The 13,787-nt window shown below is 42.9% G+C and overlaps 1 protein-coding gene across 4 annotated transcripts; it reads left to right on the top strand.

Moving 5' to 3' along the window:
- Positions 1 to 450: 450 nt before the first annotated feature.
- Positions 451 to 10,637, top strand: LOC123181405 (protein RRC1). 4 transcript variants are annotated; one of them, XM_044593665.1, is made up of 18 exons: positions 451 to 677; positions 1,089 to 1,163; positions 1,267 to 1,399; positions 1,552 to 1,597; positions 4,772 to 4,823; positions 4,906 to 5,043; positions 5,329 to 5,448; positions 5,549 to 5,714; positions 5,834 to 5,946; positions 6,080 to 6,151; positions 6,678 to 6,899; positions 7,206 to 7,264; positions 7,354 to 7,432; positions 7,543 to 7,680; positions 8,203 to 8,427; positions 8,505 to 9,289; positions 9,428 to 9,603; positions 9,803 to 10,637. In XM_044593665.1, exons 2-18 carry the CDS (start codon positions 1,104 to 1,106, stop codon positions 10,063 to 10,065), a joined length of 2,847 nt encoding a protein of 948 aa, XP_044449600.1. In that variant the 5' UTR covers positions 451 to 677; positions 1,089 to 1,103; the 3' UTR covers positions 10,066 to 10,637. The 4 variants fall into 4 exon arrangements, with proteins under 4 accessions (XP_044449600.1, XP_044449599.1, XP_044449602.1 ...); XM_044593664.1 differs by having other exon boundaries at positions 4,903 to 5,043; XM_044593667.1 differs by lacking the exons at positions 451 to 677; positions 1,552 to 1,597 and having other exon boundaries at positions 1,083 to 1,163.
- The last annotated feature ends 3,150 nt before the right edge of the window (positions 10,638 to 13,787 follow it).

The following is a 13,787-nucleotide window of genomic DNA, read 5'->3' as shown; positions in this document are numbered from 1 at the left end:
GCCGTTCGCATGAGTCGCGCCGTTCGCCTTGTCCGCGGCCCGCTCGATGCCAACGCGGCTGGTCGCTAGGCTCGACCGCCTCCTTAGCCCAGGTGTCCACCTGAACGCAGTAGAGAAACATGGCCGTCGCATCCTCGAGCTGATGATCTCCAATGAAATAACCAACTTGGAGCTCGAGATCGCGCTACAGATGTACTGCGAGCGTGCCGACCGCTTGGACCATGGCTTTATTTAACAATCTCTCAATCATGTGATGAATAAAGTTCTATTCATGTCAAAAATAAAATCCATCTACTCCTATGTGTTTTTTGCATAGAGAACAAATTTTATCAAGAGTATGCCTGTATGCACAAATTGTGAAATTACCTGCGCCTCTGCCTATGAGCCTATCTGCCGTCTGGACCCGACTCCCCGTCACCAATCACCACCCTGGCGTGTGCCTGATCTGGTAACTGGATGTTAATCGGACGGTGCAGGTGGGCTTGCTGCTGAACCTCGTTCCTCCCAGGCCCCCCGCCCCCCTCTCTTGGCCGACCCCCGAGCCGCCGGACCCCGCTGTTCGCCGGCGGCAGTAGAGAAGCGCCCGAGCTTCCTCCCAGCGAAGCGGCGCCACTTCCACTGTTCCAAGCTTGGAGTGGCGCATTCAGGAGATCCATCCAAGCCGATTCCTTCTGCTGGTACGAAAATCCTAAAATATTTCTCTCGATTGTTCTAGGAGTGTTTTGTTCGTTGCTACGAACAATCACAATACCCTCATAACCTCATTACTCCTCCAAGATTCGCAAACGCATCCAGCTATCTGTGGATTCGGCCCGGTTTGTTGCAATAGCAGCTTGTTCCCAATATTTCGTGGGTGGGAATGAGTTAGGGTTTAGGTTACTCGCGCGCAATTCTTCTCGACCTCGTGGTTTGCGCCTGCTGTTGGTAGGTCACATGCGCGTAAGTTTGTGTGTACGAGTGCTGTGTCTACCTGTGCTCGCTGGGATCTGGGAATCAAGAGTGACTGCAGTGATTAAGATCGCATATAGGGTGGTAGAAACATTTATGTGTGCTCAGATTCTGATGTTCTGGTGATGATTGTATGCCAGTGTCCAGAAATACAGATGAGTTCGAAGAAGGTTCCGTTCAACCGTCATAAGGAGAATGAGGAGGCGAGGAAGAAGGTCAGGGGTTTAAGTCCCTTTTAACTTTTTCTGAGACACGCCCATCTTTTTTTACATGTAAATTTCGTTCATACCTGATTTTAACTGCTTCTGGTATGTTAAGAGGGAGGAAGATGAAGCGGCACGCGTCTATGCGGAGTTTGTTGAGTCATTCAAGGGTGAAAGCACATCTGGATCGAAGTTTGTCCGTGGGGGCGTGATTGATCCCAATGCCAAGCTGAGAGCTGATTCTGAAGGTTAGTGATAGTGGTTTCATTTTACTATACTTCTTTATAGTTGCCTTTGCACCTTGCAGTTTCAGTATCAATCATGATGGATATATGCACTATTTCTTTTATTGCTCCAATTAATCAAGAGGCCGCCATTTTTACTCATTCGGCAATGACAGGTGGAAAATCCAAAGATGGGTGGTCTGTTCCAAAGAAGGGCAGTAGGTAAACGGCAAAAAATACTTGATTTCTAGAAGATTGTATCCTGTGACAGCACAGCTACATCTTTAGAGTCATGTGCCACTATGATCAGAATTGAGAATTTTGAGACCCAACATGAGCAATTTTTACACGCTCGATGTGATATACCAAGGCACATAATTTATTATACCTTACAATTGCGATTCATGAATTATTCGTTCATATACCTTTTATTGCCAAGTGCTTGATGCACTTGAAATTTGGTCGGAAGAAGAAAACTGTCTTGACAGACTTTGTGAATAGCCGTGCCATCTCGTTTCGTGACTCGTATTGCACTCCCACATCCTCAGTTGCATTTGTGCTGTAGTGCTGACTATAGCTGCGCCTTCTTGACAGAACAATTCCTTGTTGCTGACATGGCGCTTAAGATGATGATGATGTTACAGAACTTATGTTTAGCAGTTTTGTAGTACACTACTACCATGGCAATGACTCTGTGGAGTCATGGAGACACCAACCACGGAAGCATCCATGTAAACTGTAACTAATTGTGAGATGACTGTAAATTTGTAAACATATATGAATAATAATATAATGATATCTCATGTTGTATTTGTTGGTATTACTGTAATAAATACCAAATGCATCAGAACAATGTGTCAAATGTCAACGATGCTGATTATACTCTCTACTCCCTAAAATATTTAGTCTAACTTTTAAACCCTATGATTAAAATCTGATACTGCTAGGAACAAATAGTGCAGGAGCAGTTTTTTCTTTCCTTTTTGGAATCAATATGATTCACGACTACTGCTACCCCAACCATATAACTTCTGTTATTACAACAACAACAACAACAAAGCCTTTAGTCCCAAACAAGTTGGGTTAGGCTAGAGGTGAAACCCATAAGATCTCGTAACCAACTCATGGCTCTGGCACATGGATAGCAAGCTTCCACGCATCCCTGTCCATAGCTAGCTCTTTGGTGATACTCCAATCCTTCAGGTCTCTCTTAACGGACTCCTCCCATGTCAAATTCGGTCTACCCCGCCCTCTCTTGACATTCTCCGCACGCTTTAGCCGTCCGCTATGCACTGGAGCTTCTGGAGGCCCGCGCTGAATATGCCCAAACCATCTCAGACGATGCTGGACAAGCTTCTCTTCAATTGGTGCTACCCCGACTCTTATCTCGTATATCATCATTCCGGACTCGATCCTTCCTCGTGTGGCCACACATCCATCTCATCCATCTCAACATACGCATCTCCACCACACCTAACTGTTGAACATGTCGCCTTTTAGTCGGCCAGCACTCAGCGCCATACAACATTGCGGGTCGAACCGCCGTCCTGTAGAACTTGCCTTTTAGCTTTTGTGGCACTCTCTTGTCACAGAGAATGCCAGAAGCTTGGCGCCACTTCATCCATCCGGCCTTGATTCGATGGTTCACATCTTCATCAATACCCCCATCCTCCTGCAGCATTGACCCCAAATACCGAAATGTGTCCTTCCGAGGTACCACCTGGCCATCAAGGCTAACCTCCTCCTCCTCCTCACACCTAGTAGTACTGAAACCGCACATCATGTACTCGGTTTTAGTTCTACTAAGCCTAAACCCTTTTGATTCCAAGGTTTGTCTCCATAACTCTAACTTCCTATTTACCCCCGTCCGACTATCGTCAACTAGCACCACATCATCCTCAAAGAGCATACACCATGGTATATCTCCTTGTATATCCCTTGTGACCTCATCCATCACCAATGCAAAAAGATAAGGGCTCAAAGCTGACCCCTGATGCAGTCCTATCTTAATCGGGAAGGCATCGGTGTCGACATCACTTGTTCGAACACTTGTCACAACATTATCGTACATGTCCTTGATGAGGGTAATGTACTTTGCTGGGACTTTGTGTTTCTCCAAGGCCCACCACATGACATTCCGCGGTATCTTCTCATAGGCCTTCTCCAAGTCAATGAACACCATATGCAAGTCCTCCTTTTGCTCCCTATATCTCTCCATAAGTTGTCGTACCAAGAAAATGGCTTCCATGGTCGACCTCCCAGGCATGAAACCAAACTGATTTTTGGTCACGCATATAACTTCTGTTATTAACTAACCAGAAATCAAATGATTGAAATGCCCACTTTGGAATGGCTTGTAGCATTGCTTATATAGGTCTGAAACAGCCATAAGCTGTTCCAAAGGCGTAGATTAAATTGGGCTTAATTTCTTTTCCGTGCAGTTTCCTTCTCGTAGCAGGAAGCCTAAAATGTGAGGCTTCCATGTCGTTACAGTCAGGGTTTCATTATTTTGAATCTAATATGATTCGGAGATTACTGCTACTACGGCCCTATAACTTCTGTTATGAGCTAACCTGAAATAAAAATATTGTAACACCTTTCTTACTTCCAATGAAACAAATATTTTGCATATTTACGTCATGATCAACATATTCAAGAATCAAGATAATATAAAATTTACCGTGTTCTTAGGTGGTGTGTTGTTTTTCACAATAGAGGAACATTTTCAGATTATTACGAATGTTTTGATCATGGGCAGCGTTGCAGAGAAATTCTCATAATTGCACAAAAACTGACATATTAAGCTTAACAACTAGTCTAGATTTAGGGCCACTTCATGGCTGCTGTGTCATCGGTTATGGTCTGGTATGATTTTGTTTCCATGGCTTGAAAGGTGCATTATGTCATCGAAAAGTGGAAACATTTAGGCACTGTTCGGATTATCGTTTTCTTTTTAAATACCCCTGTAAAAAATACACGTCTCGGCCTGTTGGTTTGTTTCCGGCCGGAAATTGCTCAGTGTCTGGTAAGATGCACCTGTAAGTTAAATATACATGCTATTAAATTACACCGATGCCAAGCACGGCCTTAGGTACTTCTGAAAAGCCATTGCAATGTTGGACGGAGCTTTACTTGTGGCAAAATAATTATATGTGTGTATTGGATCAACATGATTTAAATAGAGAAAATCTGCCAAAATGTCATTAATTTAGTGAGAATATCCAAAGTACCCCTGTAGACAGTGAAGTAGCTATTTATTTTGGTTGTATTGCTTCTATCCTTTAGCCGTTGTTGTTATCTGCAACCCCATGGCATATATGTGTATACAAATGATATGCAGCACTATCTGACTTATGAGCTCAGTACATACCTTATATACGTCATATCATTATCCAGGTATGTTCCATCTTTTTTGCCGCCACCATTTGGGAAAGAGCCAGACAAAAAGGTTAGTGCACTTTCCTAGTTCTTATGATTGGCTCAGTGGTCAGTATGGTTCTTTGATTGGGTATTATCTTGACTTGTAGAAGGGAGATGAGCGGCCGAAGGAAAAGGAAAAAGGAAAGCCACGGGCAATAGATAAGTTCATGGAGGAACTCAAGTTTGAGCAAGAGCTTCGGGAAAGGCGTAATCAAGAACGTGACGGTCGACACGGTGACACCTCCACGGTAGGTATTATATTATGTTAAAGTTGATCTTTTGGTTCTTTCCACTAGTCATAATATCAAACACATCCATAGGGCAGTTTTGATTGTATTTAGCATGCTGAAGTGTTCTTGTCAAATAGAATGTAGAAAACTAACCCTGCCAGTCAACTTCGATAAACATTTTTTAAATAAGTTTCCAGCTAAATATGATAAATCTGTTGACTGGTTCCCCTAATTGTTTTCTCTCAAAATCTCTGCGGTTTGCCCTTTTATTTGATATACTGATGATTGAAGATTTTCCTGCAGTCCTCTAGCCATTTTGATGAACTACCAGATGAATTTGACCCCAGTGGGAGAATACCAGGATCATTTGATGATGGGGATCCACAAACCACAAACTTATATGTTGGCAATCTCTCTCCTCAGGTTGATTTTTCCCACCGTACATGTTCTGTCTAGACACAGTTTTAAGTGTATAGGCATCATATAGTTAGCTTACTGTGCATTATATACCATATGATGTTAGGTGGATGAGAATTTTCTTTTGAGGACATTTGGTCGGTTTGGACCTATCGCTAGCGTCAAGATTATGTGGCCTCGAACAGAAGAAGAACGCAGAAGGCAAAGAAATTGTGGTTTTGTTGCATTCATGAATAGAGCAGAAGGACAGGCAGCCAAGGATGAAATGCAAGGTTACTGTGCACTTCCATGTAGTCGGGATCATGTTATAGGACCTTAAAATAGTAACCTTTTTGTACTTTTTAAATATTACTTATATTCCTGTTTTCAGTTACTAAATTACTTAACGCAGGTGTTATTGTGTACGACTACGAGCTGAAGATTGGGTGGGGCAAATCTGTTGCTCTTCCATCACAAGCACTGCCTGCTCCTCCTCCAGGACATATGGCAATCAGAAACAAGGAGGTTGCTTCTTTCATTTCAAAAGTTTCTATGTGCAGCTCACTCTTATATTTTCTTTGGAAGTTATGAGTAGATGACATGTCTTTGGTGTTTCCCTCTGAGTTGTACGACCTCCTTATTTTTCTTTGATATACAGGGTGGTACTGTAATCATATCTGGTCCTGGAGGTCCACCTGTTGCATCTGTTACACGACAAACCTCAGAGCTGGTTGGTGATCTCTTACATATGCATCTGTCCTTGTGTGGCGTACTGTTCTTGATATCCATGCTATTTGTGTGATCATAAAAGTAATATCATTAAAAAAATTCCACGTTTTCTTTGAGATAGACCTTTTGAGGTAGCATAACGCTGCTCGTTTGAGCTCCCTTTTCAGAAAATATCTAAGTGCTTGAATTGTATAGGCCAACAGAGTTCATAAGTTACCCTGCTGCATAAAATTTAACATGTAATATTTTTGCAATCTTTCTTAAGTTGGCACATAAATTCTTTAGCCCTTTCATTCACATATGTTCACTATGTGATATGTTCTGGGTGGGCTCTCTGATTTCGGTTATGGATTTTGAATCCTTTGTCACCAGCACTCTTGTATGTAACTCTGCCAGCTACGTTCTTTTGTATCTTATAGGCCTAGAAATAATATAAGAAGTTTTTCCTTGGTAACAATTTTAGATGTTAGTTTGTGCAGTTTTTCCTCAATTCTAATTCCACTTTGGGGATTCACTTGGTTTAACAGGTCCTTACTCCAAATGTTCCTGATATAGTAGTTGCTCCACCAGATGATTCACATCTTAGGCATGTGATTGACACAATGGCTCTGCATGTACTTGATGGTGGATGTGCTTTTGAACAAGCTATAATGGAAAGAGGACGAGGGAATTCTTTATTTAGCTTCTTGTTTGATCTTAAATCGAAAGAGCACACATACTATGTCTGGAGGTTATACTCCTTTGCTCAGGTATCCACTGTTGTTTATGTTGCTACAGTTTTAATGCTATCTCCTCTATGATCTATCAATAGAAGATTGTTGTATCGGTTGTCATAGACACATATTTTATCATATGACATTTTCCAGCATATATTTTTGCTCAGTGATGGCCTATTGATTGGTCGAAATGAATAATGTTTTGTTTAGTAAAATTTATGTCCTCTGACCTCCTGATTATGTTCTGTTCAGCTTGTTCTCTAGAATTTTGTAGTATATATGGGAATCACTGTGCTGATATAACACTAACGTTTAGCTGCTTATGATGTTCCAATGCAGGGCGATACTTTACAACGATGGCGAACCGAACCATTTATCATGATTACTGGAAGTGCAAGGTATGCGTGCACAATGATATTCTGTTATGTGTTGGTCCTGTGCTTATTGACTATCTGGTGACATTGTTGTATTAAATATGTTATTTTAGATGGGTTCCACCTGCTTTGCCATCCAGCCGAAGTCCTAATCATGAAAAAGAATCTACTTTTGCAGCTGGTAGAAGCAGGGTAAGGTTTGGTTGGACCTTGGCAGAGACTTCTTTTTGGCACTTTGCCTTTATTAGATGGTGCAAATGCGTTGGTCCAGTTACCTGATTAATTTGTGTTTCCTCTCCCAGCGTGCGGAAGTGGAGCGTACACTGACTGATTCACAGCGTGATGAATTTGAGGACATGCTACGCGCGTTGACATTAGAGAGGAGTCAGATAAAGGAGGCCATGGGATTTGCGTTAGATAATGCTGATGCTGCTGGAGAGGTAATGCATACCCTGTATATTTGACCTTATCAGTTGATATTTCCTCTTTTCCTTTTGCCTTTAGCTTAAAATTATGAATTCGTTCTGGTTGATTGATTCTATTTCATGCATCCTGCTATTTTTCCTTTCTGTCTCAGTTACTCTACGTGAAACATTGTACAGCTTGTAACAATTCCCAAGATCAGTTAATAGCTTGATCATTGCGAGTCAAATCTTGTGGTTGTGGACTGAGATTCATTCTACTCTGCACATACTATCTGTCTCAAGCATATACGTTTTGATGAGATTTGGTGTTGTCTAAGGAGAGTAGGAAAGGAGAAGTGGATCAAATTTGTAACATGTAGATTGATGTATATATTTTACTATTGGGACCATCATCTGGTCATATACTCTTACATAACCGCACATGTCAGTTGTTTGTTGCAAACTGCACTTCAAAGGCCTACTGCATAGTGATGTATACTTCAATTTTATTTTATAGTTCACATTGAATAAAGACTCACCGGGTCTCCCCTTGTACAGATTGTCGAGGTTCTTGCAGAATCTTTGACACTTAAGGAGACATCTATTCCCACCAAGGTCGCAAGGCTTATGCTAGTGTCCGACATCCTTCATAACAGTAGTGCTCCCGTGAAGAATGCTTCTGCGTTTCGAACCAAGTTTGAGGCTGCTATACCCGATGTCATGGAGAGCTTCAATGACTTGTATCGCAGTATTACAGGAAGGATTACTGCTGAAGCTCTGAAGGTATTTGTTGAGTAGTATGGTTTCATTTCCCCCCTTGATTTTTCTACATAATAACACTCATTTATTACTTTCTGCAGGAGAGGGTTTTGAAAGTTCTACAAGTATGGGCAGACTGGTTTCTGTTTTCTGATGCATATCTGAATGGGCTGAAAGCTACCTTTCTTAGACCAGGCAACTCTGGGGTCATCCCTTTCCACTCTCTATGTGGTGATGCACCTGAAATTGAAAAGAAAACTAGCTCCGAGGATGGTAATAATGGATTTAGGCTTGATGAAGATGGTGCCCTGGCCACAGGAAAGGCAGCAGCGACGAAGGAGCTGTTAGGGCTTCCGCTTGCTGAGCTTGAACGTCGTTGTAGACATAATGGCCTCTCACTATGTGGTGGTAAAGAGATGATGGTTGCCAGGTTGCTCAGCCTGGAGGAGGCTGAGAAGGAGCGAGTATATCAGAAAGATGTCGACATGAAATATGGACAAGGAGAACCTCATAGATCTGGGAGAGAGGATATTGGTTTGAATGCGCATGGTGCTTCGAGACCTGCAGAAGGTACTGTTGATGATGAATCAGATATGCTGGGTCTCTCTCGTCACACAGGTCAAAAATACTATGGAAAATCTGCATCTGCTGAACCGAAACAAGTTCCAAGCAAGAAGCAGAGAGCTGATCCCATCTTACCAGCTTCTAAATGGAATCGAGAGGATGATGGCAGCGGCGATGAAGATAGAAAAGATGGTCAAGGATTGGGATTGAGCTATTCATCTGGAAGTGATATTGCTGGTGATCCCGGGAAAGCTGATGCAACAGAAATTAGTACTGATCACGCAATTCATCATCCAGATACAATTGTTGATGAAGAGCATAGGTATCCCACTTCACCCGCTCCAATTATTCAATCATGTTGTCGTTAGTGTTTCACATTCTTTGCTCCAAATATTCAGTCATGTTGCTATTAGTGTTTCACATTCTTTTTTGCTTAGTCACTACACCTTCTGATCTGCAGGCAGAAGCTGAGGCAGATTGAGATCGGTGTCATGCAGTATCGTGAATCTCTTGAGGAGAAGGGTTTGTGGAACATGGAGGAGCTTGAGAGGAAGGTTGCCAGCCACCGTAGGCGTCTTCAGTCTGAATATGGGTTGTCTTCTTCTGTAGATGGGGCAAACAACAGGCGCTCTTCCGGTATGTAAGAAGGCCGCAAGGGAATAACCCTGTCTTTTGATAACTGCATTTCTGTTTCTTTGGAGCATCTCCATCGTTGATACTTATTTTGTTGCTTCACGTAATAGCTTATCTGATAATAACAATGAGCCATGCTGTAGCCCTCAACCTAGTCCAGTGTGTGCATGTTTTTACAAAGAAATGTACTTCTGTTTTGCAGAGAGAATACCATCGGACCGGAAAGGAAGGTATGATGATGCACGCGATTCTTCCAAGAAGCGGCCTCACAGCCCAAGTAGGAGCCATAGTCCTTCAAAGAAATTATCACTGGATAGAGACCGAGAGCACAATCGCAGCAGAGACAGATTGCATGGTAATGATGTCGGGAGAGACAGGGCACGCGAGAAAAGTTCAGGCCGAGAGAAGGATGATCACCATGATAGAAGCAGAGAAAGAGAAAAGGACAGGAGAAAGGGGAGGTGACTGAGGGTATGTTTGGTTCCAGCCCTACCAAATATTTGGCTAGCCAAAATTTTGGTTGACCTTTTGGTTGCCCATGAGTTGGTCAACATCGGCAAGGAAAACGAGCTAGAGTAACCAAAAAGGCGTTGGCATGCCAAATACTCCTAGTTGGCAACCATGCAAACAAAGCCCAGTGTTTTGGACATGACCAAATATTGGTAGGGTAAGTTTAGCTGCCATAACATACATACATACCCTGATACTTGTAGATCTCGCACTTGTCCTTGGGCTGAATAAGTGTCTTGAGAAAGGAAATATTTGAGCTGGGCTGCATCCGCCAATACCCGCCGCATGTAAATGGGTGCGCATGGCCTGCTCAAGGACCTGCTTGTAGCGGATTTGAGGATTTAGGCTGTGGTCCTAATGGCGGACCTGTTTTTGTAGTATCAAGGAACAGTAGTTTGTGAAACATAAGTACTTTGATCAAGCAACACTGAATGAAATGCTGTCAGTTCGTGGCATGGGCTGCTACTAATAAACTTTGACAAGTTGCTATGGATTTGCTCTGGCAATCTTGTTGTTTAACCCCTGTAGGATTCAGCTTAGAATTAGCATGGTGCTACTGCTGCCTCAACTCCTCCATTTGACATTTCGGTTAATCTGGATGAAGGGCCCGGCATGGCAGGTTGTTTAACTTGCTGGTGCATTCTTCTGCGCATGGTTAATTGGCTGTATTGTTTGTGGATGCTTCATTTTCGAGCTCGTTTCTTTTTTAGGCTGATTTTATTTTTTCAGGCTGGAGCTCATTTCTTTGAACCTTATTTGTGGATGCTGTAAATTCAGGCGAGCGTAGTTCTCTGTACCGCATCTGACTGAATCATTATACTTGACGTTACGTGTACTCCCTCCGTTCCAAAATTCTTGTCTTAGATTTATCTAAATACAGATGTATCTAACACTAAAACGTGAATAGATACGTCTGTATGTAGACAAATCTAAGATAAGAATTTTGAGACGGAGGGAGTATATAATTGTAAGATCCTCCTCTGTAGTCCTGCTGCAACGCTCGTCAGAAAACAGCATTAATTACATTTTTTATCTGCGGGGAATTAAATACGTGCATATATTGCTTAACAAATATGGTTATATGCACACGATTCAACTAAAAAAATATACACATTTTTTATACTCCCTTCGATTCATATTACTTATCGCTCAAACGGACGTATCTTTCGTTAAAAAAAGAATATATCTAGGACTGAAATACGTCTAGATACATCTATTTGAGCTCTTGCCATGAGAACATGGGAATGCCAATGGGAAGGGAAAGGCAGCAGAGCAAAGAAGATCACCGGGTCGGCGAATAGGAGTGAATTGCAAAAAACATCGACGCTAGGTTTGCAGGTACCACACATATACGAAATTGTGCCAAAAAGCACTAATTTTTTTCATAATTTTTTGCAAAAAACACTAGTTGCTTGTTTGGACCGTTTTAAGTGCGTTTATGACAAGGGGCCCCGCATCCGTCGACGTGGCAACACTGTTCACACGGCAACGCCGTTAGACGGCGTTACACGCCGCTGGCGCACCGGTTCGAGCCGGGCGGGTCAAACACCCCGAAGCGGTGCAGGCCCCACCCCCCAGCCCTCACTCTCTCCCGTCCTTCTCCCTCTCTCTGCTCCCGCTCGTTCGCCGCCGCCGCCCCTCCCACATCTCCGACCGCCGTCGCTGCCGCGTCACCATGGTTTCCTGGTCTGATGACGACAGTAGCAAGAACTCTCACCAGTACGCCGACTCAGCTTCAGACGAGGGCATCATCAAGGTGAGTTGCTCGAGCTCAAGCTAGGGTTAGGGTTGCGATTTGGGGATTTTTCTGTTGAGCTTGATCTGAAGTTTTGTTGCCTTTCCTTTGCACCTCCAGATCCCTGAGACCATCGATGACTCCGATTTCGAGGGCACTGAACCTGATGTTTTGTGCAATGAACACTCCCTACCAGCAGAGAGGCGTGTTGCTTTCCAGGGCATCCATACTGGCAGGAGGTTCTTTGCTTGTGCTGTGAAGGTATGTGCCAAATTTATGCTAATCTGGTCACTGTTTAGTACTGATTTTATAGTTAGCAGATCTGGTGTGCTAGTTGCTCAGTGAGGTCATTGTTTATATGTGAGCATGTGCAGAGTGTTGTCAGCAGATCTGGCCTGTTAGGTAGGTTGCTAATTAGTTATGTATTTTCTGTGATAGTAGTGGGTTAGGGAGGTCATTGTTTATATGCCAGTATGTGCATAGGGTTGGGAGCACTGATTGAGACTTCTTACTTTATAGCATGTGGATTAGTGAGCACTGTAATTGTTTAACTCATTGTGTCATATAGCTAGCTCATACATGTTTGTTTAACTCATTCTGTTACTTTATACCTGTTTGTTACTTTATAGCATGTGGATTAGTGAGCACTTTACACCATTTGTTACTTTGTAGCATTGTGTTACTTTATACCTGTTTAACACTAAAATTACAGGAGGGAAGAAACTGTGGGCTAGTTGAATGGGTTGATCCATTTTGGCCAGCTACAATGGAGAATGCATTGACCAAGTTGTGGGATAAGTATGAAGAGTGCAGGAGGAGCAAGATTGAGGACAATCTGGAAAGCTCATTTGCTGTTCACAATCTGACACAACAGAAGATCAAGCTGCAGGCAAGTTATGAGAGGTTGGTTGAAGATGTCAACGGCCTTTTGGATGCCCAGGAGCAGAGGGCTCAGATGGAGAGAGGTAAGATGCAGAACAAACCTGATGAGAGCAAGCTGCAGGAGAAGTATGACATGCTCAAGAACCTGACAGTTGCTCAAGCCAATGTCATTAGGAACATGAAGTTGAAGCTTGCGGAAGAGAAGATTAAGTTGCAGGCCCACATTGATGAGCTTGAGAAGGTTGTCGAGCAGACCAAGCTGAAGCTGAATGGGATCAAAGCCATCTTAGATGAATGAGCAGTATAATGTAATATGCTGCTTATTAGTACCACCAGCATGGTTATGGGATGATGAGTACTATAATTATGGTTATGTAATGACTACTATTAGATGAATGATCTAGTAATATCTGAATTATGGTTATGTAATGTACCTATTTAGCATTAAGCACTATCGTGTAATATGGTACTTATTAGTTATGATTATGTATGAATCTTCCAGTTATGCTGAATCTGATGCTGTTGGTTGGTTGGTTTTGTCAATGCCGATAGACCCTAGACTCACTTTGGTTGGTTTAGTCGATGACGATAGACCCTAGACTCACTTTGGTTGGTTTTGTCGATGACGAGAGACCCTAGACTCACTTTGGTTGGTTTTGTCGATGACGAGAGACCCTAGACTCACTTTGGTGGATTTCTCGACGCCGATAGACCCTGGACTCACTTTGGTGGGTTTTTCGACGCCGAGTGACCCTAGACTCACTTGGTTGGTTTTGTCGATGACGAGAGACCCTAGACTCACTTTGGTTGGTTTTGTTTACGCCGAGAGACCCTAGACTCACTTTGGTTGGTTTTGTCGATGATGAGAGACCCTAGACTCACTTTGGTGGATTTTGTCGATGACGAGAGACCCTAGACTCACTTTGGTGGGTTTCTCGACGCCGATAGACCCTAGACTCACTTTGGTGGGTTTTTCGACGCCGAGTGACCCTAGACTCACTTTGGTGGGTTTTTCGACGCCGAGTGACTCTAGACTCACTTTGGTGGGTTTTTCGACGCA

Source organism: Triticum aestivum, chromosome 1D (genome assembly GCF_018294505.1).
Source record: "Triticum aestivum cultivar Chinese Spring chromosome 1D, IWGSC CS RefSeq v2.1, whole genome shotgun sequence".
Taxonomy (NCBI): domain Eukaryota; kingdom Viridiplantae; phylum Streptophyta; class Magnoliopsida; order Poales; family Poaceae; genus Triticum; species Triticum aestivum.
Note: the sequence above shows the minus strand (reverse complement) of the source record. Positions and strands in the feature narration are given on the sequence as shown.

What these genes read in the sequence shown, in the direction of transcription:
- LOC123181405 (XM_044593664.1), top strand. Translation starts at nt 1,104, where the DNA reads ATGAGTTCGAAGAAGGTTCCGTTCAACCGTCATAAGGAGAATGAGGAG. An exon ending in TTGGCAATCTCTCTCCTCAG is followed by an intron (nt 5,449 to 5,548) that starts GTTGATTTTTCC and finishes ATATGATGTTAG; the next exon opens with GTGGATGAGAATTTTCTTTT. An exon ending in GGTTATACTCCTTTGCTCAG is followed by an intron (nt 6,900 to 7,205) that starts GTATCCACTGTT and finishes GTTCCAATGCAG; the next exon opens with GGCGATACTTTACAACGATG.